Source organism: Rissa tridactyla, chromosome 4, assembly GCF_028500815.1.
Source record: "Rissa tridactyla isolate bRisTri1 chromosome 4, bRisTri1.patW.cur.20221130, whole genome shotgun sequence".
Lineage (NCBI taxonomy): Eukaryota > Metazoa > Chordata > Aves > Charadriiformes > Laridae > Rissa > Rissa tridactyla.
The window spans coordinates 138,639-163,993 of NC_071469.1; the positions used below are offsets into that span (position 1 = coordinate 138,639).

At 50.5% G+C, this 25,355-nt stretch overlaps 2 protein-coding genes across 3 annotated transcripts; both read right to left on the reverse strand.

Annotated features, from left to right (window-relative positions):
- Positions 1-1,053: 1,053 nt before the first annotated feature.
- Positions 1,054-3,539, reverse strand: CNTF (ciliary neurotrophic factor). The gene is made up of 2 exons (XM_054197687.1): positions 2,463-3,539; positions 1,054-2,121 (listed from the first exon to the last, which is right to left on the reverse strand). Exons 1-2 carry the CDS (start codon positions 2,574-2,576, stop codon positions 1,648-1,650), a joined length of 588 nt encoding a protein of 195 aa, XP_054053662.1. The 5' UTR covers positions 2,577-3,539; the 3' UTR covers positions 1,054-1,647.
- Positions 3,540-3,695: 156 nt separating this feature from the next.
- Positions 3,696-25,301, reverse strand: ZFP91 (ZFP91 zinc finger protein, atypical E3 ubiquitin ligase). 2 transcript variants are annotated; one of them, XM_054197671.1, is made up of 11 exons: positions 24,940-25,301; positions 24,214-24,239; positions 13,480-13,689; positions 13,193-13,229; positions 12,611-12,700; positions 12,127-12,249; positions 9,272-9,322; positions 8,682-8,760; positions 8,199-8,313; positions 7,588-7,687; positions 3,696-7,212 (listed from the first exon to the last, which is right to left on the reverse strand). In XM_054197671.1, the coding sequence occupies exons 1-11, from the start codon at positions 25,284-25,286 to the stop codon at positions 6,702-6,704; spliced, it is 1,689 nt and encodes a 562-aa protein (XP_054053646.1). In that variant the 5' UTR covers positions 25,287-25,301; the 3' UTR covers positions 3,696-6,701. The 2 variants fall into 2 exon arrangements, with proteins under 2 accessions (XP_054053646.1, XP_054053645.1); XM_054197670.1 differs by having other exon boundaries at positions 12,611-12,703.
- Between the last annotated feature and the right edge of the window lie 54 nt (positions 25,302-25,355).

Consider the following 25,355-nt stretch of genomic DNA (forward strand, 5'->3'; position numbering starts at 1 on the left):
AGCACTTCCTGGGAAAGGGACTTACTTTGACTAATCCTGAAAAAAAATAAAGGGACAGAAAATGTTATTCACAAATGCAGGGAAGCAGAAACATTGCAAATAATCCAGTCTGAGCGGCAAAGCTGAGGTCAGCCAATAAGTGGCAATGACGAAGATCCACGTTCCTCCTCTTGGGCATCACCGACAAAACAATGGGCACCACCAAACCACCCTCGGCCCGACCCCGCAGGGCAGCCCCGACCCTGTGGCCCTGCTCGCCATGATGGGGCCGGGGGAGGGTAGGCAGGATGGGTGTTGGGGGCCCCCTGTGCCCACGCAGATGCCGGGGCCCCCCGTGCCCACGCAGACGCCACTGGGGCAGGCGCTGTGCCTGGTGCTGCCACCACAAAGCTGCTTTGTGCAGGGCTGGCTGGTCACGTCCCAAGCCTCCTCCTCACCCTGTGCCGCCGGTGTCCCTCCATGTTCCCTTCCCTCTCACAGTTCGGGGAGGAAGGCAGGGCTGCACCAGGATGGGGTACAACCCCAGCGACCCCCCCCACCTCCTCCTCATCCTCCACCACCGCCAGCTCCTTCTTCCCCAGATCCTTCATCTTCCCACAGCATCCCAGTGGGTCCCATCCCCCCCAAACCTCCCACCCCACCGGGACTGACCCTTTCCTGGGGCAGGAACAGGGCAGCCCAGGTCTCCGGTGAGGCTGAGTCCCACAGTTCCACCTCCCCCAAGAAGTCACGTCACCGCAGCAGGTCTCACAGCCCTTTTATTTGCTCGGCAGCCATCACATCCATTCCGCAAGAAAAACCACAGCCCAGGCAGCCACAAAACCTCATGGCATTCCCCTTCACAGGGTGAGCGATGTGGTTGGGCCTGTTTAATCCTCTATGGTGTTTCCAGTCCCAAAATAATCCCTGGAGGCACAAACCTCCTTGCAGAGGGTCTTTTGAATCACAGCCTTAAGTTAAAAGATCCTCTCTGTTACTTTGCCCAAGCGGTTAAGAAATCCCCTTCTGATTGTAACACACACACCCCCTCCCCCCCCCGCAAAAAAGCCCCCGAGTAATTAGAGCAGAAATTCAATGCACAGAAAACGCGAGCCAGGCAGAAGAGTCCATGTGAAGGAGGTGAAGCCTTGCGTCTTGCTGCTGGGGGGCAGGTCCCAAGACTCCTTTCACCAGCCAATATTTTTCTGTCCCTTTGCTCCTGCCTTGCCTCTGCAGGAGCCCCAAGGCAGCTTCCGTCCACTGCAAGCCGAGCAGCAACCGAATTTCAGAGAAAAAGGCAGCACTGCTGCAGCCCACTGAGCGCCACGGACTCTGGGCCCTGGGGTGAGCAGCAAAGCTGCTTCCCAGGGTATAATTCCAACCCCCCAGCAGGCAGAGCCCGAGCCACCCCCGAGGCTCGCCCTGCCCGGGGATCCCCCTCCCTCTGGGGTGGAGCATGGCCCGTGCCTCAGTTTCCCCACAGAGAAAGGGGCCCACAGGGAGTGGCACCAAAAGCATGGGGGGCATGGGGGCTAACAATGTGGTCCCTCCCATCCACCCACCTCCTCGAACAGCCCCCTGGGCTGTCAGCAGCCCTACGCAGGGGCAGTCAGGGAGCCCCCCACTATGCCCCAGCGGGACCCAAGCACCCCCGCCCCCCACCCGCCTTCAGGGGCTCTCAGCCCAGCTGGGGGCCGAGCCGCTGCCCGGGCTGGGCTTGGTGAGCTGCCGCAGGTCCCGCGCGGACCTGACAGCCCACTGGGCCAGCTCCCGCAGCACCCCCAGGCCCCGCAGCTTCCTCTCGAAGAGGCCGAGGTGGGGGGCTGGGGGTGGGGGAGCCCCCTCCTCGCTGGGGGGGCCGCGGCTCTCCAGCCGCAGCAGCTCCTCGAGGTGGTAGGCGAAGGCTGAGACCTGGAGCAGGACGCTCGCCAGCGCCCGGCCCAGGGCGGCATCAGCCTCCCCCAGCTGCTCCCGATGCTCCTCCAGCATCTGGGACAGCAGGACGCGGAAGGCCCGGTACGCTGCCAGGTTCTCCAGCAGCCGCTGTGTCCCCGTCTGCTCATCCCAGCGCTCCACTGCTGCCGCCGGCACCCCCTCCACTGCCGCCACGCTGGCTGAGGCGTCCAAGCCCTGCCGCTCCACCTGCGGGGGCGAGAGCAGGCAGGGGTCAGCAGTGGAGGGGAAACGGTGGGACCTCCCCACACTGAGCCCTGTCAGCGCTGGCTCTGGGGGACCCCGGTTCAGCTCCAGTGCTGGCCAAGAGCCATTTGGGGCAGTGCAAGGCCCAGTGCTCAAGATTTGCCCAAGCATCAGCCCGCTGTGCCAAGGCCCAGATACCGGCAGCATTTCATCCCCCACCTCTACGATGGCCCAGAGCCCTCGTGCCCAGCACAGCTGCCAGGAGCCCCCCAGAGCCCGTCAGTGGCGGCCGCCCCGCAGCACTCCCAGCCTGTGGGCAGCCGGACGGAGCATGGCAAACTCACATAGGTGTCCAGGAGGTCGACGACATCCGAGCGCATCTTTCCAGCCAGGCGGATGCCTCGGCTGCAGAGGTCGCGTCGCCGCAGGGCGGCTGAGGGGCTGTCTGCTGCCGCCATGGCCTGGGCAGCCGTCACGGGCACCAGGCTCCCAGTGCAGCGCCTGCCTGGCCCAGGGAGGACAATCCCTTGCTGAGCTGGTGCATTCCAGCTGGGAGCTCCGCTCACACGTCCGCCGGCCTGGCTCTCCCCCTCTTCCGCGCCTGGGGCCTGGCACAACGCTGCAAATTCCCGCCACTGGGATCAACAGCGACAGATTATTTCCCTAATTCCCCCATGCTTTGCTACTCCAAGCGCCTTGCCCAGATGGTCTTGCCCGGTGGCAGCAGGCTCCTAGCCCTGACCCATTCCTCCTCCCAGCCGCGCAGTGCGACGAGCAGCACGCCAATCCCCCCGGCTCATGCCAGAGCGCGGGAAACGGCTGCCGGGAAGAGGCGAGCAAAGCCCGGACATTGCTCAACACCTCAGCCCGGGCAGCGGCCAGGGGCCTGAGCAGGGCAGAGTGCTGGGGACTCGCCAGCAAGGGGCTGAGGGGAGCCCCCAGGCTGGAGACCCAGAACCAGCTGCCGGCTGGGCTGCAACCCAAACCCCGTCAGAAGGGACTGTCTGCCTCCAGCCCTCTTACTCCCCCATGGCTGCATGGGGCTGGGGCCCCCAGGTCTAAGCCCCCCTTTCCCAGAGGGGTCCTGCCCCCAAAGGGGGGCTGCAGAGAGGGGAGGAGGTCCCAGCCCCCCACAGCAGGTGAGCTGCATGCACCAAGACAAAAACAGCCCTTGTGGTTGGTTTGGTTTTTCCTCAGTACGTTTATTTTGGTTATGTATTACCCAGATTATGAGAAAAAACAGGAGTTGAAAAGCAGTTTCCCTTTCGTATCACAGTACACCGAGCCTTGCCCAGCCTCGCTGGGGGACTGCCCCGGATCCCCAGCCCCAAGGCCCAGGGCCGGTGGCCAACCCAACAGCGTGGTTGCCACCTGGTGGCTACTGCAGAAAGCGCTGCCGAGCTGCGGGAGCCCCCTGCCACAGCGGGCACTGCCCCCGGCCCAAACCCTGCCCGCCCCGCACAGCACCCCCCAGCTCTGCGGGGCGCTGGGAGCGGGCGAGGGCCCTACGCCCCCTCCGTTCCCTCCCCGGGAGGGGAAAAAAAAAAATAAATACAGGGGAAAAAAATACAAAAAAGTTTATTGCAAACTACTACAATAATTTATTGAAGCAAACTGCATGCGAGTGAAGGAGAGACATCGAGGGGAGGAGGAGCTGCAGGAGGGCTGTGTCAGTTTTAGGCTTTCAAACAGGAGTGGGAAGGGAGCTACACCAGTCTCTCCTGCATCGGGGTTAGTTAGCAGGCTGTGGTTAGAGGACAGACAGGCAACTGGCCGAGACCAGAAAAAGAAAAAGGAGAGCTACGAGAGGTGTGCATGGAAGGACAAGGCAGGGATCAGAGGTGTCCAGGCCGGGAAGCAAAGGAGCTGCTCAGTTCTGCATCCCAGGAACGCAACCGACGTCAAACTCGAGGCGGTTGGGCAGACACAGGACGAGGCAGCCTCCCTTGCCTCCCAGCCAGGTGCCAAGCGTGTCACCGGGGTGAGCGAGCCCTTGACCCAAAAGCATTTTAGTGCTATCCCTCAGAAAGCAAAACCCCGAGCTCTCTGTTTAGTGTTCTGTGCAAGGCTCTGCCCGCTCCGCACCCCCACGGGGCACAGGGGCAGGGCACGAGAAGCAGCTCCAGCAGCGTGGTCTGCAGCAAGCATGGGGAGGACGTGGCCGACCCACACCACAGGAGCGCATGTGCCACCGAGGGCCAGCATGCCAGCCAGGGGACACGCCACCACACAACGTGGCTTGGCCAGCCCCGAGTCCTCCTGGACAGAAGACCTGCACTGCTGGGGGGTGAAAACATCAGTGCTGGATTTGAACACGTCCCATCGTGCTGCTGCGCTCTTTAGTTTGCAAGGGGAGGGGACCAGCGGGCCACCCAAAAGCTTCCTGCTGGAAATCACCGTAATTTGATCCAAGCGAGAAATTGGATCATGCCAACTGAAGAAGCTGGTTTAGTTGAACAGCGTACCACCACAGACCTGACATGCACCATCCCAGGAGACCCGTGTTCAGGTACGCTGGGCCCCCATGCTTATCTGCACGAGAGGCTCGTGGAGCCATGCCGCTGCCACAGCGTGAGAACGTGGGATGCCCACACCCAGGGCATAAGACACCAGAGTTGCAAACTGTTCAGCCACGAACCGCCCCAGCACTAGAAGTGTTTCAACTTGCTCTGACAAAGATATCGGTGTAAGGGTGGAAGGGAGGGGCAAATCAGGACAAACGGCCCAATAACAGCTGTCAGGCTTGGGCCACAGCTGGATTTCCAGGCAGCAGAGGGGACAGAGTGGGTGTTCGAGTCAGTTTCCTGTAAAAAGTTTCCAATTCCATTCCATGTTTCATTCCATTCTGCAGACCCCAGGTACCTGATTTTTGCCTAGCTGCTGCGTGCTACAGACCAATTTAGCTGATCTTCTGCTCGGACAACATACTTCAGCTCTGCTCCCAACCACATAAACCCAACCAAAAAAAATAAGCAAACAAACAAAAAGCCCAGGTTATTCTTCACCTCTTCCAAAAACACTACGAATTCAAGGCCACTGAATTTCCACACAAAGTTTCAGATAAGAGCAAAAAGATCCAAGTCTCCATAGCAGACACATCATATCCTATGTAAACTTTTCCAAGGGCTCAGAGCTGTCCTAACTACACCGGCAGGCAACACCTGAACCGCCACATTTCATGGAAAGCAAGGGTGTGTGCACAGAAGAGAGAAGCTTTGAGAACACGGCTGCACAACACTCTCCCCCAAAACGGGGGCAGGGAGAGAAGCCGACAGCCTCTTAGTCCCGCGTCAGTCTATTGCCTTGGATAAACAAGCCTGAGACAACCATATCCTGCTTCTGTATCTTTGTCTAGACCTGGACAGGAGAGGCGGAGTTGGATGAGGAGCACAACTTCCCCCAGCAGCAAGCAGCTCACAACTGTCTAAGTCACAAGAACAAGTTCCTGGCTAATGATGTTCTTCCCTGAAAGGCTGGGGAGCAAGGGAGAGGCAAAAAGAGCACTTAATGCAAGGAGCTCATCCTGACCTGGGAGGGAGGGAGGGAGGGAGACGACAGACAGCTGTTCTATCACTCACCTCATCCTCCTGCTAAAACGCTGCTGCAGAGACCCCCACTGCAAACAGGCTCTTCTCCAGGGGCTCTCCCTCTACTCGGGAAAAGCTGCGGTAGACATCTGACTCCAGAACGCTGCCTTCACCTCGGCTCTCCCAGCTGCTGTTACGATGGCACAACGTGCTCCCTGCAGCTCACTAGCGCGGAGGAGCCTATTGGGAAATAGCCTGAACCCCTTCCACCCCCACCCCCTAAGAACATAACTAAAAAATACCGACCCTTTTTTAATCAATAAATAAGGAATCTTGTTACCACAACACAAAACCGAAACATGTTCAAAGTGCAAATTACTGTCGTCAAACTGGGATGCTCCTCCTTGCCTCTCCCACGCAGGGCTCCCGTAGCCCCCAGGCCTCTCCAAGCAAACATGATCTATGAGCCAGGGCGTTCCCTCTGCTTCCTGCCAGAGCTGGAGCAGAGGAGCGCGGTGGGGAGAGGGACGTGCACTGCTTCACAGCTCGCCCTGCTGAGGGGGCCTAAAGTGCCAAGCCAAACTCCCAGCCCCGGGAGGAAGAATGAGACTGCAAGGACCAGAGTGCAGCGATGCATAGAAGTTGGGACCAGGGGCGAGGAGGAGTCCTAAGAAACTTGTCCAGAGCACATCAAATGCTTTCTCGTTTGCGAGTGGGGCCACGTCATGGAGCCAGAGAGGCATCTGCTTTGGGGTCGAGCAATGGGTTTCAGCAGTCCCCCCTCCCTTGGAGAAATCTGTCACTCAGTCCAACTTGCTCTGGTAATGGCAGCATGTGCCCCTTTCTACAAAGGAGCAGTGGGAGAGAGAGAAGTGGTTGGGATAAAGAGGATGTGCTGTGATCCACGCTGGAAGGGAGCAGACCCTTCAGTTATTTACTAGTATTGTAAGTTTTCTCTCTTTCAGTAAGTGTCTCCTCTTTTTTTTTTTTTTTTTTCTTTTTTTTCTTTTAAATACAGAGTCCAAACTGTCCCAGCACCCATGTGCTCCCCACCCACTAGGGTCCAGTGGAGTCTGAATCTTCGATGAGCACCTCCGTGGTGGCTCCCAGGATCTCCGTGTTCATGACCAGCCCCTCTGGGTTTGTACTGCTGCCGCTGCCCACAAAGAGCTTGCCATCAGCCACCAGGCTCACGCGCTCTGCACCACCGCAGTATGTCTTCGGCATCCCCTCGGGGTTCAGCAGCAGGCAATCTGCTGGGGCAGCACTTCCCAGGGGGTCAGGAAGAAGGGGGAGGCCCTGGCCATCGGTGGGTGGCGCAATGGCCTCAGGATTAGTGCCCAGGATGTCGGTGCTGGTGATCAGGGCACCCGCGTTGGCAGCCAGTGCTTCGGCAATAAGCACTTCGGGGTGGCTCTTGGCTTTGTGAGCCACGACGCTGTCCTTCTTCTCAAATTTCTTTCCGCAAATGTTGCAAGAGAACTGGTAGAAGGAGTCTGCATCGTGCTTCTTCATGTGCCAGTTGAGGGAAGCCTTCTGCCGGCAGGTGAATCCACAGATCTCACACCTGGGGAGGGGAGAAGGGGGAGGTCACAACAAAGGGACATCCCCACACTCGTGGGGATGGCAGTAGCAAAGAGGCAACCCAGGAAAACAGCAGGGGCTCATTAAAGTGGGATTTCACCATAGGTCCAGCTTTTCCAGTTTTATTTGCAGAGGGCTTATGTTCCTCAGACCTCTACTGAGACACTGCCTCAAGGAGCAGGTGAGACAAGTGGCAGCTCAAACTCTCCTACAGGTGTGCATTTGAAGAGAGCTGGGACACCAAGAACAGGTTCCGGCCCTGACTTTGGAGCTGCCCCTGCTCTCAGTGTAGTCCAAGAACGGGTGTATCCAAGGGTCCCTCAAAGTAGGGGAGCAAGAGACAGGCAGAGGTACTCACTGCAAGGGCTTCTCGCCTGTGTGGATCATTCGGTGCACCGCCAAGTTATGAGAACTCTTAAACGCCCGGGCACAGTACTCACAGATGTAATCCCTTTGATCTAAAAAGCAAGACCAGTTGGAGCATTACTCTCCCGCAGACCTGCTCCCTTTCCCAGCTCTCACAAGTTGCAGGTAAAGCTGCCCAAGAAGCAGCAGAACTAGAAGTGCTGGGAGGCCAGCAGGCATAGCAAAGGAGGAGGTGTCCCACAATACATCACAGCAGCTGATCTGGAGAGTTAAGGCATGATTAAGAATCTCCTAAGAGCTAATTATCCATTCTGACCAATACAGAAAGACTGGAAAATTAGGATAAAGCTTGGCTTGGTTTATTCCTGTACAGAACCCCTGAGTGATACTTGCCAGGGGGTAATTAAAAACTCTATAGCCTATTTCTTTCATTTCCTTAAAAGATGGTAATCCAGATGGAAAAAATATCCCGCTGCTGCTGCAAATCTATGCCACCTGCCTTGGCTTCACTCTCCCCAGAAGTCCTAGAGGTTCTTCTTTCCCTCTCCCCCCGCTCTGTTCACTGATCTAAGGAGTTTGTATCCCTTTCCCACCTCCCTGTACCTGTGTGGTGTTTGGCATGCCGCAGGAGCTGCTTCTGGAGTCGGAAGAGCCGACCACAGGAGGGATGAGGACACACATATTTTTTCTTCAGCAAGTGCTGGTACTTTATGTGATGCTATAAAGGAAGAGTGAAAGGTTGCAGACTCTGTCTCTATGTGGCTAAGAGAACAGCTGAGACACGTCGATCCCAGATGGCCCCTCAGCAGGCCACCAGACTCTCATCACTGACAAGACACCCTTATACCATGAACACAAAGGCTTTGATCTCCACTAAGTGAAGTAAGCCAAACAAACGTGGACATCTAGCAACGGGACAGATACAGAGACACATGTGGCCACAACTGGCCACAATTGATTAAGCCTACCAAAAAGACAGCATTAGAAAGGAGTGCTTCAGTGCCAGTGGAGGATTAGCTGCCTATTCCAAATGGCCCTTCCCTGCCCTCACATGCGCCATTCAGGAAGTGAAAAACCTCAACCAACCTGCAGGTAACGCGGGTGAGCCAAGACTGTGCCACAGCCTTCCATCTCACAGCGGACATACTGTATCGGAGGCTTCTTCCTAAGAAGTCAGTAAGGAAACAGGCAGAGTGGTTAGCTGATGCACCTGAAGCCCAGGCAGCAGCAAGATAAATGAGTGCGAGCGCAGCTCAGAGATGCGACAGTAGAGGATTACTGCTCCAATACTCCTGTTTGGGCTACACCGATAAAGAATCTGTCCAAGAGTTCCCTCCACTCCTAGCACTACTTGAGGGCTCCCCCTCAAGCTGAGAAAATGCCAGGAGACACAGAGTTCTCAGAATGCTATCGCTGGGCAATGCCAGGCTAGGGACCAACTCAGGACTGGGGTCAGGGGCGGGCTGGTTCTGTTGGCAGAAATCAAACCCACACCTACGGGGAGAAGGGCAAAGGAAAGGAGGGAAGTCAAAGCATGCTGCTTTTTTTTTTTTTCCCCCTTAAAGGCAGATTTCTATATTGTGCAAGAGAGATGGCTTTGAGACAATCAACATCTCTGTGCAGACCGCAAGGAAAACAAGTCTTCAGAACAGAACTGAGTAGAGGGGATCACCTACCTTCTCTTGGGCAGCCTTGGGCTCTTGTCATCCTTTCTCCTCCTTCCCCTCCTGTAACGGGGTTACAGAAACAGAATTGAAAGAAGCTTCTTTACATCATTAGTGGGCAGTTTTTTGAAGTGCATGGTACAAAGCAGGAGCACGCTACAAGAAATACTACAGAACTCTTCTACACTTTTAGGCTGAAAAGTAACACTGTGTCCGGCACATCACCTGCTCTGCTAAATCAGCCACTTGCTCTGGATCAAAACACCCGAAGAGTTCCTAAGGGAACATTCTCGTAGTAGATGGGGAAGTTCCCTAAAGAACTTAAGTAACCATGTGTCACGGTTTGGTCCCAGCTGGCAGCCAGGGCCACGCAGCCACTCATACAGTTCCCCTCCTTCCCCCAGAAGGGCAGGGAGGAGAGGGAAAAAAGGATGGGAAAGGAAAAAAAAACAAACAACAAATCCTCATGGGTTGAGATAAAGACAGTTTAATAGAACAATAACAGAAAAGGAAAATAATACCAATAACACAAGTCACTCACCACTTGGTGAATGCCTGGTACCTTCCTAAGCAGCAGTCAATGAATAATCCCCCTACCCTGGCTAACCCCATTTATATACCATGGTAAGGAATATTCCATTGGCCATTCTATCTTTCTGTCTATACTTCTTCTCAGCTGCTATGGGAAGATGAAAAAAGTCCTTGAAAAACATAAGCATCACCTGGCAACAACTAAAACAATATGCATTATTGACGGTCCTTTCACACCAAATCTGAAAATACAGCAATCATTGGAAAGAAAATTAACTCTGTCCCAGCTGAAACCAGGACACCAGGCCTCTATGCAAACTGTCCCTGCATTTTGCAGAACTGCCACATCACACAGAAGACCATTCCCTGTGGGTCTGTGGTCCCCATGTTTCTGATACCCTGGTGACACTTTTTTCTGCATGACATTTAGTGGCATATGGCAGACCTCAAATCACCCTGCCCCTGCGAACACAGTCAGGCTGTGGCTGCGTGACTACCTGCCAGGTCTAGCATACAACGCATTTTTGAACACAGTTGCCTAGCTCAAGTATGTCTCAGCCCACCATTCACAACTGTGCAGATACCAGTAAACAGGTATCAGACAGCCACAGACCAGCACGCTGCAGTTAGAAATTACCAACTCTTCTGCCACAATGGAGTGAGGAAGGGCTATTTTAAAAAGCCATGAACCAGACATCACATGCTTCACATTTCTTCTTTTAAACCTACAATTGTCCAAACAGTTTGCAACCTTATAATTGAATTCATCCCTTTCCAGGCTGCACATCAGCACACAAGATTCTGCTCTCATAAGTTTCTGCTGGAGACATTTAGCAAGCTATTGCCTCATTAACTGCAAGCTCTAGAAAAATCAATCGAGTGCAAGTTGGAGGCAGATTCAGAGGAAGGCAATATTCTTGAGAAATAAATGCTTCATGTGGTTTGCTCTCACAACCCCTCCCATTTCCTAATGCATTTTTTATAAATATGTAATTTTGCCAGCACAATCCAGAATTGATGGTGCAGCCTGTTTCCTCTGCTCTGTTGGGTAACGTTTCATACCACGTGCAAAACATCAGTCTGCATGGCTAGGAAGAACAGGATTAATGAACAGCTATTTTACAGTCCTCTGAATTAACTACAGCAGCTTATACACCTGTCAAGACAAAAATCTATGCTCTGTCTGAGCAGACCTATGCTTACACGTAAAACGCACCCTCCCAAGCAATCGCTCTGCCCAGAACACGATGCTTGCTTGATCGTGTTGCTGCAGAAACACTTACAGTAGATTGACGGAAATCTTTCCTAGACTGTACTGAGACATCTTTATGGACAGCAAGACCATGCCAGTAATATGCTGAACAGGCACTCAGCATTCAAGCCAAGCCTTCAGAAGAGGCGCAGGTTTTGTTATGCACAAAAGTAGTGTCTGACTCAAACAACACAACCACAAGCCTCAGAAATGCATCTCTAGCAGAAAAAAAAAAGTTCTCAAAATACCATCATCCTTACTCCTCTCCATGCAAACCAGCTCTGCAGCAGCTTAGAGACACCAAGAGAAATTAAAACGAAGGTTGTGCAGAGCCCCATGCCACAGACCAGCAGAGGGAGCCGCATTTGTTCCAGTTCCTCAGAGAGGAGCTTAAATACAAAAACTGCCTTTCCCCCCGCCGACACACACTATCCCAAAGAACTTGACACACACACACAAATCCAATCTACCTCAGCTGCTTCGATGTTGAGTTCCAGTGACAGCGTACCCAAAGGTTTTGAGTCTCCACTCAAAGCGCTAGTGACTGACTACGTAGCAAAAGTCTGTTCTTTTATTTCTCCAAAACAAGGGAGAACGCAGCTGTTTTTCCTGAGCTGTGGTATGTTAGTCGCAAATGTAAAAAGAGGACACTTACCACACAATGCATACAAAGTATTCCCGTGCCTGCCTCTAGGCACACAACAGAAGAGATGCTGCCTTCTCAGACTGGCTTTCTAATACAGTCTAATCCACTTCAGACATCACAACAGAAACCAATTTTAAGAAAGCTCTAAAGTATTTCACACTGTGTGGACATATCCAGGTAGGCTGACTAAACCACAGTATGGAGAAAAAAAACCTCAACTTAAACTAAATGAAAATAACTACTTGTTAATTTTTCCCTGCTGAACATGCGCGAGATACTAGAAGCAGGACTTCTATCAGAATAAAAGGTTCTGCCCCATTATCTTTCAGGCCCAAAGGAGGGGGGGGAAGCAAAAAACAACAAAACACTGTTGTACACTAGCAAGAATGCAAAACATACAATACACACTGCTACATATAACTGCAGAGTTTTACTCACTTCCTTGGTGGTTCTTCATCTTCCTGAAATTCGCTCTCTTCTTTCACTTCTACTTTAATCTCTTTCTGTTTCTCTTTTTCCTCCTTCCCCTTGCTAGCTTTTCTCCTTTGCTTTGGCGCTTCCCTACAAAGATACAAGTACAACGTATCACTCCAATACTCTTTCAGTCGTCTGCTTTTTACAAAGATTTAAACAAAAACTGTATCGAAGTTCAGGCCTATTTATCAAGTCCCACTTCTAAGCAGAAACATGAACAAGGATTAAGGAAGAACCTGGCAGCCAGAAGGGCTCTAAAGGCTTTAGTCCATTAGAGAAGAACAGTGCCGATAGCTGTAGGCAGTATTTAGAAAACACTGTGTCCAATGGGAGCCATTCCACCTTAGCAACTAGCACAGGTTCTTTTGGGCTATATCAAGTTCATTCAGCTAAGATGTCACAATTTTTTTTTTGTCTAAAACCACAGTAAGTACATAATCCAATATACTTTTCTAGATGGGGCTTGTAGGTTTCATCTCTTGGATCATCTTTGAAAGGAACTTCTTCCTCGCTGATGAGCATCTCCTCCTCATCATCACTGCTGGGAGAAAAGGAGAACAGAGGACTTTAGTAGCAACAGCTTAAGCACTACTGCAAGAATATTCACGCATCATCCCCTCGGATGGGAGAGACACTGTTACACAGCTCTTTCTCATTCAGCACGACTGGGGAAAGCTAACAGCTTGCACTAACAAAGGAGCACGATGACAGCCAAAACAGACAGGCTAAGCAGAGCAGTCTCCTCTTATGAACCCACCTAACTACAGCATCTGCTCCTGAAGCTATAAACCTACCAGGTGAAATGCCCAGATCAAATCTTACTATCCACAACACCTCCTGACATCTGCAGTCTGTCTGCAATCCAGACTGAAAATGCAAAGGTCCAGGACTGAATGAAAACAGAGCTACTATCCGTCCCATAGATCTTTTCAGAGAAGCATTTATTTAAAATAAAAAAAAATCAGGACAGTATTTTCCCTTCTTGAGACACTGAACAGGAAGAAATACCACAAAATAAGGAGTTTCCTACCTGATTCCAGCTGGAGACTGATGCTCTTCTGTGACCTCTGAAAGGAAAAGTCACCATTAGGTTTCAATCTGTGTTCGCTGCAGTGAGCTCATCTGTCTCAAGACACCTCCGTCGACATTGCCAGGAGTGCTGGTGGCAGAAGGTACTCATGACCAAGCAGCACCACACCTGTACCAGCCACAGTCTGCGTACAGCTCACAGAGTTACATCCACACCCAGCGCCCTTCAGAGGCTCCCAAGACCTGACTATCTCTCCAGGCACTTTCATGCGAGGGCTTCCCACGTACCGTATTCAATCTGGTCCGTGTTTGGCTCTGATTTGCAGACGAGCTGCAGGGAACCAGTCTTGGATCTGGAGGCACGCGAATTCTCAGTGTCACGCTGCCGGGCTGCAGCAGCTGACCTGCTGCTGCGCCAGCTTCTGCTGGGCCTGCTGACGGGAGAGCCATGGCTGAGGGCACCAGAGACCTCCTCCTCTTCCTTCTCTTCTTTGGGATCTGAAACACCCATTGCAATCATTTAGTAATAATAAAACGTATAAACCCCGTCATTAATTCACACTCCTCTCTGTTGCAGGATGTTGAAGAGCGTAACTGCCCTGTCTGCTCCGACGGGGAAGCCACCGCCTCGTATGGCTTTGGAGCGTCGCTCTGCCCAGCCAGACCGGACACACCCCAGGCCCTACCTCAGCAAGCCTTCATTTCAAACCCCCATCGCATTTCCTACTGCCTCTAAGTAAGGACACAAATATTTAAAAATAGCTTACATGTCCCTCTGATAAAGGCATATAAAATGATTATTTGCTGGCTCTGATCTCCCCTAGGCACTACAAGAGAGACACCCATAAACCTCAGCAACTGCTTTATAAAAGAATAGCTTCAAAATTGGACCACAGGAAAAGTCGTGTTTGGATAATCCCCCAAACGCATATTTAATCAGAGTTGTACACCTGGTAATAACCTTGAGGAATCTGAGCTGGATGTTTCTGGTCTTATGGTAGAGCAAGAAGCATCGCAAGCACTGCTAGCCTGAGGTCTTTGCACTCCTTTATAGCTCCCACAGGTGGTTTCTTTTTGGCTGATCTCCAGATATGTTTTGGCGAGGTAACAGAACTGGCTAAAATGTCTACATAAGCAAGTTCATCCCTTAAAAACTGAAATTCCCAAGAACAGTTCACTTGATCTCACGTTTTTGGTGCTTACTGTGATACTGGGCCTTAATGAACTCAAACACCTTTTGAAATGTCACGCACAATGTTCTGAAGAAATCAATTCCAAGTAGCTGGCTGTGCTCAGTACTCCAGATCGACCACTGCTTTAGTACACACAAAGCCACCTGCAGCACTCCACAGGGCCCGTGCTCTAGGCTAAGCTCTGACCCCACTTCTTTCTACCTAAATACATTTACACTGATGTCTGGTTTCAGGTGGGTTTCTGCTGCCTAAGTACCACTGAGATGACAGGGAGTTCATCAAGCATCTGCTGGCAAAGTCAGTGGACAGTCCTCAGGACTGGCTGGGGAGCAGCTCTGCTACACGGGGAGTGCTGGTGAAGAGCAGACTGCACACCGAGAGGTCCACAGCATCCTGGGTGCCATTCACAGGAGCACAGTCAGGAAACAGAGGGACACTGTTACAGAATCCCCTTTACTCACTTGTTAGACCACATTTGGACTCCCCCTCCAGCTTTGGACTCCCACCACAAGAAGGCTGTCAACAGGTTTGAGCAAGTCCAGAGGGGACTACCAAGACAGTTGGGGGCTGAAACACACAGCCTGTGAGAAAAAGCTGAGCGAAATGGGTTTGCTCAGCCTGGAGAACAGAAAACCCCGGGGGACACAACAGCAGCCTTACAACTTACAAGCAGGTTATCAAGAGTCCAAACCTCCTTGCTGAGTTGCACAGCATGGAGTCATGGCCAGCTTTTCACCCCCAAGTGCTTCTCCTCAGGGCTGCTCTCCATCCCTCCATCCCCAGCCTGTGCTGAGACCAGGGGTTACCCGACCCCACTGCAGGACCCTGCACTTGGATCTCATGAGGTTCACATGGGCCCACTCCTCAAGCCCCTCCAGACCCGACTGGAGAAAGCCCTGAGCAACATGATGTGAACTCTGTGTTGAACGCAGCTGTGTTAAGCAGCAGGTGGGACCACAGATATCCTGAGGTTCCTCCCAACCTGAAATCTCTAATTTTGCATCAAGCCTTTTGAACCAAATGATCTTTTTACTTCTAGCACATAGTTTGCTTTGTGTGACTCATTCCCCAATCCTTGATTAACAGGGTGGGAATAAGCAACATTTGACTGAAAAAAATCTGACTGGAATACAGGATGTGAGGCATTACCATTTCGTTGTAAAACAGCAACCAAGTCTGATGTCTTGCACGTATAAAGCCACTTCACCATCAGAGCATCAACTACTCCTTCTTGGCTTCCTAGTTTAGCAGATCTCAAGGTGAACTACAACTGCTTTATGTTTTTAATCCTAATGGTGATCGTCCTCAGCTTTTTTTGAATGCTAAATTTAATCCAAAGACACCCGAAACCTTTCTCTAGAAACTTCTCCCTCAAACACTACCATGTCACCAGTGTCAGCACACACTGCGGTTCCTGAAACAGGTTTATTCCCTTGCAAGATCAGGCATTCAGCTGATTTCTTAGCAAGAGCTAGTATTTTAAAGATTAGTCTTATTAGTTGAAAAAGACCTCCCTCAGAATGCATTTTGACAAAGTACACCACTCACCTAGCAATTTTGCTTCATTTCTCTGAAATGAAGGTGTTTAACAAGCCTTTCCCCGTGATTTCTCTTTTTTACTTCTTCCTCTACTTCAGCATGCTTGTCTAGCAGATTCAATGCATTTTTGCATGCTGTGAATACCTACGTACCTCAAAAAGCCCCCTCTAGTTAGGAGAAGCATCAAATATTTACTTTGCAGTAGAAGTTGTAAAGCAATAGAGAGCTGTGAGTTGAAAATCCTTATAATTCTAGACCCTCCCAACAGGGAACGCAGGTCTCCATGCAAGGGTCAGAGCTGCACCAAGAAACTTGTATCTGCAAAGTATTCAGCTGCACTAGCAGCTGGAATCAGCACTCAACAAGGCTTTGCCTGAAACCTAAAACTTCAAAAGAAAAGCCCTAGATTTTTAATAAATTTTATGTCTCTTTCCCACACCTAAATATCGTTTTTCCTTCACAAAAACAGCCTTCTGATGAATCCAACCTGCCTCTCAAAAAACCCAAAAGACAAAGAAAACAAAAAACCAACAACCAAAATAATAAAAAACCCAACACTAAATACAGAGACAGCAACTGGCTTAGAGAGAAAAGCAGCACTTCCACTGCTGCGTTCATGTCCAACACCCCACCTGGCACGAGAGGCAATCACAAGCCTGCCACTGGAGGTGTTGCCATTTCAGCTGCGTTTGAGGATTCCTCCCCAGAATTCTGACGTCGCCCAGGAAGCAACAGGACTCACGTCTGCATTTCAGTTAGGAACACGGCTGTCTGTGTCTCTCTGTCACCAGTGGATGGAGTTAGGAGATACCTACCTCTCTCAATGGGCTACACAGGAACCTTATGGTTATTTTCAGTCCTGTTTTGAGTACCATATTTGGCCTGGCGAAATCCAGGCGCTGTGGATGAACGCAGCGTTACCCCTCTGCTCTCACAAATGTCTCTACACAGAAAGCCACACTCCTCAGTTCGCAGGGTTTGGCTAACGGCACAAAGAAGCAAGATAGAGGGAATAAACATTGCTATTACAGATAATCAGGCTTTGTTCTTCCAAGAAAAAAAAGATGCTGCTTTAATCTCTTGAGATTGAAACATAGGAAAATTTTAAATTAGAAAGGCTGTAATCAATTCTGCATTTAAAACTGAATAAACTGCTCGCTCTGGCTAGCTGCAATTTCTCTGGAAGGTTCCTGTCCTAACAGACGATGGACGGAAAATGGATTATAGGCCAACATCCTGTTATTTCATTGCAAGTGTCACCAGCGGTGATGGACACCGGGTCATAAGAACTCAGACTCCAGGAGGACAAAAGAATATGTGAGACACAATAGGTATTGAGGCATCCCCAGTGCAAAGCGAAAAAAAGCACCGAGCATTTGCTTTTCAGATCAGCCGCTGCAAAATGAATTACTTGCCTTCCTTGTGACAGAGCCTGCCCACCAGCCAGCACACGCAAACTCGGATTAAGACCCAGTGCTGCTGTCTTTTGCCCAAATCACATTTCATGGAGAGGGGGCAACAGAACCTACGACTTGGCAAATTTAATCTGCTGAGAAACGCCCCCGTGCTCACACTCCCTGCGACTCTCCAATACTGCCATTAATTATTACCCACCACATCCCGCAGCCTCTGCGGGAGTCAGGCTGGGGAGCCGTGTGGATGCCTGCGGCTCACAGGAAGCCATTCAAGAGAGACGAGGAAAACTCACTTTCTGAAGTCCTACCAATCCTTTTGGTCTTTTGGCTCCTGGGTCCTTCCTACCTTGAACACTCCCTTAAGTATGTCACTTAAATGACAACCAGCTTTCATTCTGAGGCACTTTCACCATTCTGCTGATTCTTCCCAACAGCCTTTAAACTTAACAGTGTTCGGAGCAGAAAACATGTATAGATTTGAGTGATGGTACACAACAGGCATCAAGTGTCCTTTAATCTTAAAATTTGTGAAGAAAACACCAGTCACTGGGAGAAGGAACAAGAAAAGGAAACCTGGGAGGAAACTCTGTTGTAATGATTTAGACAACCAAAAGACAAGGCTCTGGGCACTGCTCTGCTTCCTAACAGAGCTTATACCGGCAATGCTCCATCCTTACTCAGCATCCTAGTCAACAGAGATTCCCACTTCAGACGTGCGGCAGAAACGTGCTCTCAGTCGCACTCTCATCCCACCCCTGGAGCACCGCATGCAGGGTTACCAAACCAGCGAAAGCATCTCTGTCTCAGAAACCATACCATATTTTTCTACGTACACCAGCATTGCCACGATCTGAAACAAAAGGGATAAACACCAAAGTTTGTCCACTATCTCCCAGTCCAGGAGATGAAACTCATAAGGGTGAGTTTAGCTCCTCTCTATATCATGAATGCACTTTGCAGGCAGGACACTCGCAGGAAGCCACGGAAACCAGCACTCTCATGCTTTGTTTCTTGCTTTGTCTACAGCTGCATCACTCCCCAGCTCCACAGCACTTTTTATAGCAGACTGTTCCAAGAACGGGGTGCTTCCTGCTATTTTTTTACATCACTGGATGCAGCACACGTTATGAGCATTTCTGGGTAACTGACAGCAAGGGCCTGGGCAGTAAATACACATATCCCACAGCCGACACCTCCCCAGCCTTCTTTCCAAGCACTGAAGGAAAACAAAGTCCCTGGCACATAGCAATTACTCACTGCAAAGAGCAGAAAGGGAAAGTCCAAACCAACTGTGTTTATTTCCTGAAGAAGCAGTTCCTTCATCACAGGACTTGCATGATCACCCTGTGCTTGTCCATTGCTCCCCTTCTACTGTTCCCCTAATAACCTGCGGATGCAGTGACTAGGTTGCTCTGTATTTTCGGAGAGGTAAGCAGGTAGCCAGAGAATGGAGACCTGAATTACGGCTCCCCACAGAAGGGTGTGTGGGAGTAACACTGGTGCAGGTGCCGTTTTGCAGAGTTGCAGCGCTGCCGGGAGATGCTGCTGTCCCCTCTTCAGTTTCCCCAGCGCCGCCGGGAGATGCTGCTGTCTCCTCTTTGGTTTTCCCAGCGCTGCTGGGAGATGCTGCTGTCCCCTCTTCGGTTTCCCCAGCGCCGCCGGGAGATGCTGCTGTCCCCCTCCAGTTTCATGGAGACGAAGCACAGAAACCCTCTGGAAGCAGAGCTTCTTGCTTATGCTGCTTACAGCACAGCTTTCAGCCTGGAGAAGAGAAGGCAGCCTTCCAGTCCCTAAAGGGGCTCCAGGAAAGCTGGGAAGGGACGCCATGGGACGAGGGGGAAGGGTTTTAAACTGAAAGAGGGGAGATTGAGATGAGATATTGGGAAGAAATTCTTGGCTGTGAGGGTGGTGAGCCCCTGGCCCAGGTTGCCCAGAGAGGCTGTGGCTGCCCCATCCCTGGAGGGGTTCAAGGCCAGGTTGGACAGGGCTTGGAGCAACCTGGGCTGGTGGGAGGTGTCCCTGCCCAGGGCAGGGGGTGGCACTGGTTTGGGTGGGAAGGGACCTTAAAGCCCATCCATTCTGTGATTCTATGACTTGCAGAGCTGGCCTCAACCAGCCCTTTGTAACCGGGGCATCGCTCTGCACCTGTCCTGCCATACTGGCAGCTTGAAACCCCGCTCAGCTGCCCTCAGGTAACTCCAGACACCCTCTGACCAGCCACACTCGCTCAGATGTTCAAGCTCTTACTTACCAACCCCCTTCTGCCTGCAGCTCAGAGGTAAGCTTGTTGCAATAATAGATTGCTCTCTTCTTTTTTTGACATCAGAACATAACAAATACCCATGCCACTTTATCTACCCTTGACACGTAAAAAAATGAACTTTGAACTGTTACAAATTAACAGTTTGTTGATTACTAACAAGACATTTTCTAAACTTTACTTACAAGGCATTTAAAAGCATCTTACTAACCCTGCAAAGTAGACACTTTCAGAAAATATCCGTGTACAATTAAGCGAAATGAAAATAAACTACTAATTAAGTTACAAACCAACTGTTATTAAATGCATCACAATGTATATACATCTCAGACTGCAACTTAAATTTAACACAGTAACCACACAACAGATAAGGTACTGAACCTACAATTTTATAATGGCACAGACAAAAGTGAAACTCGGGGGAAAAAAAAAATCCTAGTGTAAAGCTCTATCCAAATGGCTCCCCCCAACGAGCTGTGAAATTGTGCATATGGGACACAGGAAAATCCTTGTAGGAGTCAAAGTAGGTTGGGGCAATCTGAGTTATTTAAATTCAGCACATTTTTATACGGGTTTATTTTAAGTAATGACATTTCTCTTTCAAAACACTGACAAAGTCTTAAGGAAAAGCAGTCATTACCAAAAAAACATGAAGCTTTAAGAATACAAACAATGAGGTATAACGCAAGTTATCTATGTTACAAAACCATTTTGTACAACTAGAGTCTTAAAGCGTTCCATCTTTCTTTGATCAGTGGAACCTTACAGTTTTTCTAGCAGTGGGAAGCGGACGGCTACGGAGCAAGGATGTCTTTCCCACCCATTTCCTCCCACAGCCCCTGGAGGAACGTCTCTGACTCCCCTGCCCCAAAAGCCCCCATGGTGGCAGAAGGGCTGCAATGCCAGCCACCCACACAGCACGTGGCAGCAGCCTCAGAAGGAAAGACCGAGGTAAAAATATACCACGGAACAAATCACCAAGATAGCTCTCCACACGTGTGGGTATCTAAGAAAAGTATTCCACACACGAATCCCTTTCTAACGCATGGCTTCTATAACCACGTGCCCAAGTATGTAAATACCACTGGCATCATCCTCTAGCCCACGCCATGCAAAAAAACTTTGATTTGAGAACGGACTTACAGGGAGGTGATTCTCCCGTGCACATGGCACCACATCTCTTTTGATCGCAGCTTTAGGTAAATAAAGGCTTCACGTGGCCCTGTTTTACCTCTCCAACAAACTCTTCTTTCCACCTTTAACAGCATTACCACGCAGCTGTGTGCCTACGTGCATCCGAAGAATTACACTGGATCTTGTTCTTACCATTGCAAAAAAGCATCAATACCAATGTAAAGTTGCAAGACAAAAACATGCAAGAAAAATAACTTGCATAAACAAGGGTCCACATGGCGTGCATTTCAGCTGCGTGACACAAGCAGAGCAACATTAGACACGGAGATTCAGAAATCTGAGTGTTCACTCATGGCGTATTATGTTCGTACGAAAGTGCCAACCCCACCCTCCTCCTCCTCAGTGCAGGAGAAGTAACCTTCTCACAACCTGCAGCTCTAAAATCTCAAAGACAAAGCACTTACGTTTTGCCAACACAGTAAGGCAAGGGCTCTACCAGTAAGCACAAACCTGGCATCTTTCTATTCAGCCACTACACCACTCCCTCCAGAGCTTTTTCAACTGTAATTGATTGAAAGATTTCATCCAAACTCTTAAAAGTGATTACTAAACAGCAAAGTTTAAAATCTTACAGAAAGGAGGACAGAATCAGAAACTGGTTTGGGTGTAAAATTAAATCAGAGAAGCAAGTTTTGATCGACTGCTAACATGGCTTTAAGAGTGACAGTAAGCACTGAATTTTTAATTCAGTGATGGAAGGACATGAAGTGTATTCATTAAATCTATATGCCAATAATTAAAATTATTCAGGCCTAACCAAAACAAAAATTATTTCCACAGGAATATATAGCATCGTGGGAAGTCAGATGCGAATTATACTACACAGTCCGACTTTAGCTACATGGATTCATTTATAAGCTGAGACTAAATGTTCTACTTATGTAACTAATATTTCTACAGCAACACATTAGGGAAATACTGCAATTGCATGACTAAGCAGACAAGACGGGAAATACAATTGGTACGGCTGACTTTGCAGCTGCCTTCATGACACCAGTATGGTAACTATCGCCTAGTAATTCTGACACAATACACACCTTCAACCTTCCCATAATCTTCCCATCAGACCTGCGCAGCCAGACCTTTGTGCCTGTGCTCCCAAGTCGCCAAGTAGAAAAGCCCTCTGATCCCACGGCACTATACAGAAAGACGCAAAACTTGGCGAGACACTGCCACTGTTAGAGCGTCTCGATTATCATCGATAGCACAAACTTAGCCGTGATCGCACCCGTCACCTCTAAGCCTTCTTTACCAACAGCAACACTGCTGATTTTACTTAAAAATATAATCCCAAACATAAGGCAACAAAACTTACTGAACAAACTTCGGTGCAGCAAGTTCTTCCTTTGTCCAATAGATGGGATGTGTCACCAGGTATACCTCACCTCCACAGGCCATTCGCCTTTACGGCTGAGCTCACGTGAATTTAATATTCTAAAATGGATACAGCATTTTATAGTAAAGCATAATAGTAAATTCCATGTCAAAACTCACGCCAGTAAATGCTAGCGCTAAATTCAAAGCCTTCACCAGAACCACTCAGCAGTTTCGCTGGATTTCTTCCTCAACCCAGCTCCACCCAGGGGTGAAATGCTGAATGGTATTTTACCGACCAGAATCACAGAGGACTCCTAGCTACCAAAAACCCTGCCGTGCAAGGAAAGCTGCCATTTCCTTACACCTGATTAAGCTTCTTCAAACATTGTATGCTAACAGCCAAGAAGGGGGGAGCTCCTCTCCCGCTTACTGTGTGATCTGTCTGAGGAAGATGCTTCATCTGGTCTGCTTCCATGTCTTCCCAATAAGCACAAGCGTGCAGCAAGGACTTCATCCAGTGCGCAGCTGGGACACAGAAGTGCAGCTTTCTCACTTCTCCATTTTTAAAGATTAAAATTCAAACAAACAAACAATTCACCAAGGCAGATTTCTTTTGGACTAGAAGCAGTCCACTTATCAGTGCTAATTTCCATGCAAACATTCACGCAATCCATTTTGGCTGCAAGTCTAATAATAAAAAAGAGCCCAAGATATTTAATAAATACATTTTCCACCCTCACATTTGAGGACAGATGAATCTTTCAGAGCCCAAAGTTAAAGTCTAAAATGGCTAGAGTGCAGCCAGCCACCAAAATTGGGAAATTTCAGACTGACATTTGCCATTTCAAAGCACATCCCAAGAAATGGGGGTAAAAATGGAACTATCCTGCCGCTTTTCACCACTACCACATAAAAGTTTCTGCTTAAGGGTATCCAAAACACTGAGAATCATCATTAAAATGTGATGTTAACACTATATGCATATTAAGTGACAGCACCATGCCTTTTTACACATTTCAGCAACTTCGCTTTGACCTAAAAGGCTGAAGCTTTTACAATACTCTTCCCATCCTTTACATAGTAAGAGGTAAATGCACATAAGTGAGGTCCGTGCTAAACACACATTAGTTAAGTCTGCTTTTGTCTGCAAAAATAAACCTTGCCAGACAGAACTGTGATGGATTCCAACACCCAAATGGAATAAAGCTATAGACTTGCAGGAATAAAGTTAGAGAGTTATAGAATTACAAGAATAAAGGCAGCCTTCAACACACAAATGCCTGCAAACAAGAACTGAGCAGCTCCAGCAGAAAGATGAATTCATTTGCACAGGTATATGACCTTCTTTACTCACTATTTCATTCTGTGACAATTCTCCAGTGCCAGATCAAAACCAACCCCACGCAAAGCCTTTTACTTGGAACTGTTTCAGAAGTCATCACTGGGTAAGGAGCAGAGGCCTCTGACATTTTTTTTTGTACAAGAAGCTGTTAAATAGATGCAAAGAGTTCACACAGTTCGCACTGGACGAACGAAAGCTCTGCTCCTGGTCACAGCTCCCCATAGTTGGGCCTTTTTTGAGCAGACCCATTAAGATACTCTCTCCCCTTCTAAACTTTTCTCTTTCATCCATGCAGACACACGCATAAAAAAAATTGCCATCCACTAAAGCTAGAAAAGGACAAATGTAAATATCTGAATGCTCTTATTTCCACATATCTTTTGCATGTCTCCTGAGGACCTACACCTGTATTTGTGACAGCAGCAGAACAGACGCGAGCCCAGGTTTTGCCAGCTACTCAGGACCACTGCCTAACAAGAGCTGTCGAACTGCGATGCAGTGTGGTCTCAACTTCTGATAGCAAAGCAATACCCTAGTGGTTATTTGGAAGAATAAGTTTTTGCACGTTGGGCACGTGCGAACATCATCATCAGCTTATCGCAGTTCCACAGTCTTGAGACAGACCTTGGAAAGAAACTGCATGTCATCAAGCAACAAAATATTCTTTAAAAGGAAGATCCAACAGATGTTTGGCTACCTTCATGGGAAAGCCCTGACTTTCTGGATGGAATACAACAGTAGGAATAATCATTCAACTCTTACCTTTACCAGCTGCTTTATCTGTGCGCCTGAAAAAATACAAAAGGCACAGGTGAGAGGCATGGCACGGCAGCAGAAAAAAGAAACTGAACGATGTGAAGAACAAGCCCCAATTCCCAACTGTGGACAGACTCATCACCTTGTTCTCAAGTCACTGTTTTCGACCCCGTGTACCAAGGCGGATTATTTCACCCAGAGAAAGCTCAGGTGAGCTATAACCATCAGCAAAAGCCCAGTTACGACCATAATAGTTACGTGTGAATCAGAGGGACTTTGTCGGCAGGACAAGGCGGATCGGGTTCGTTATGAAACGCCCCAAGCGCACACGTGCACGTGGCTGGCTCCCTACCCCGGGAACGGAGCAGTACCGGGACGCAGCGACTCGTGCACAGTAAATAAACCCGCCGCCGCCTCAGCTGAGGCTTCTGCCGTGCGGGGCAGAGACACGCCGGGGGCGCGGGAGCCCTGAGGAGGCTGCGCGGAGGGCGGCTGGCACCGGAGGCACACACGGTTTGGCTCCCGACCGGGCCGGCCGCGCTCGGGACACTGCCCTTTCCGGGCGGGGACCGGTGGGCCCGTCCCAGAACAAAGAGCCGGAGGCGCGGGGACCTCGCGGCAGGAGGCAGCCCCGGGGCCTCGGCGCCGCTCGGGATGGGGAGAGGCCGCCCGCCAGCCCCCCACCCCCGGCCCCGCGGAGGGCGGGCCCGCTCGGCGCCGCAGGGCACTCACCCGGCCCGGGGGGCCTTCCTGGCGGCGGGCGGCGTCTCGGCGGCGGGCTGCTCGGCGGCGGGACGGGCCCCGGGGCTGCTCCGCCGGCGACGGGGATACTCGGCCTTACGGCGGCGGGAGGCGGCGGCGGCAGCGGCTCCCCCCGCGGCCGAGGTGGCGGCGGCCCGGCCCCGCTCCCGGCCGCCCCTCAGCACCCGGCTGCCGCCGGACTCCTCCCCCTGCTCGGCAGCGGGTGGCGGCGGAGGACGGCGGCGGCCCGAGGGCGGCGGCCTCTCGGCCGGCGCCGGCGGGCTCTGGGCGGGCGGCTGCTCCTCGGCGCCCCCCGGCTGCTCGGTGCCCGCCGGCATCGGGGCGGCGAGCGGCGGGGCCGCGACGGCTCTGCGCTCCCCCTCCCGCTCCCTCCCGCTGAGCCCGCC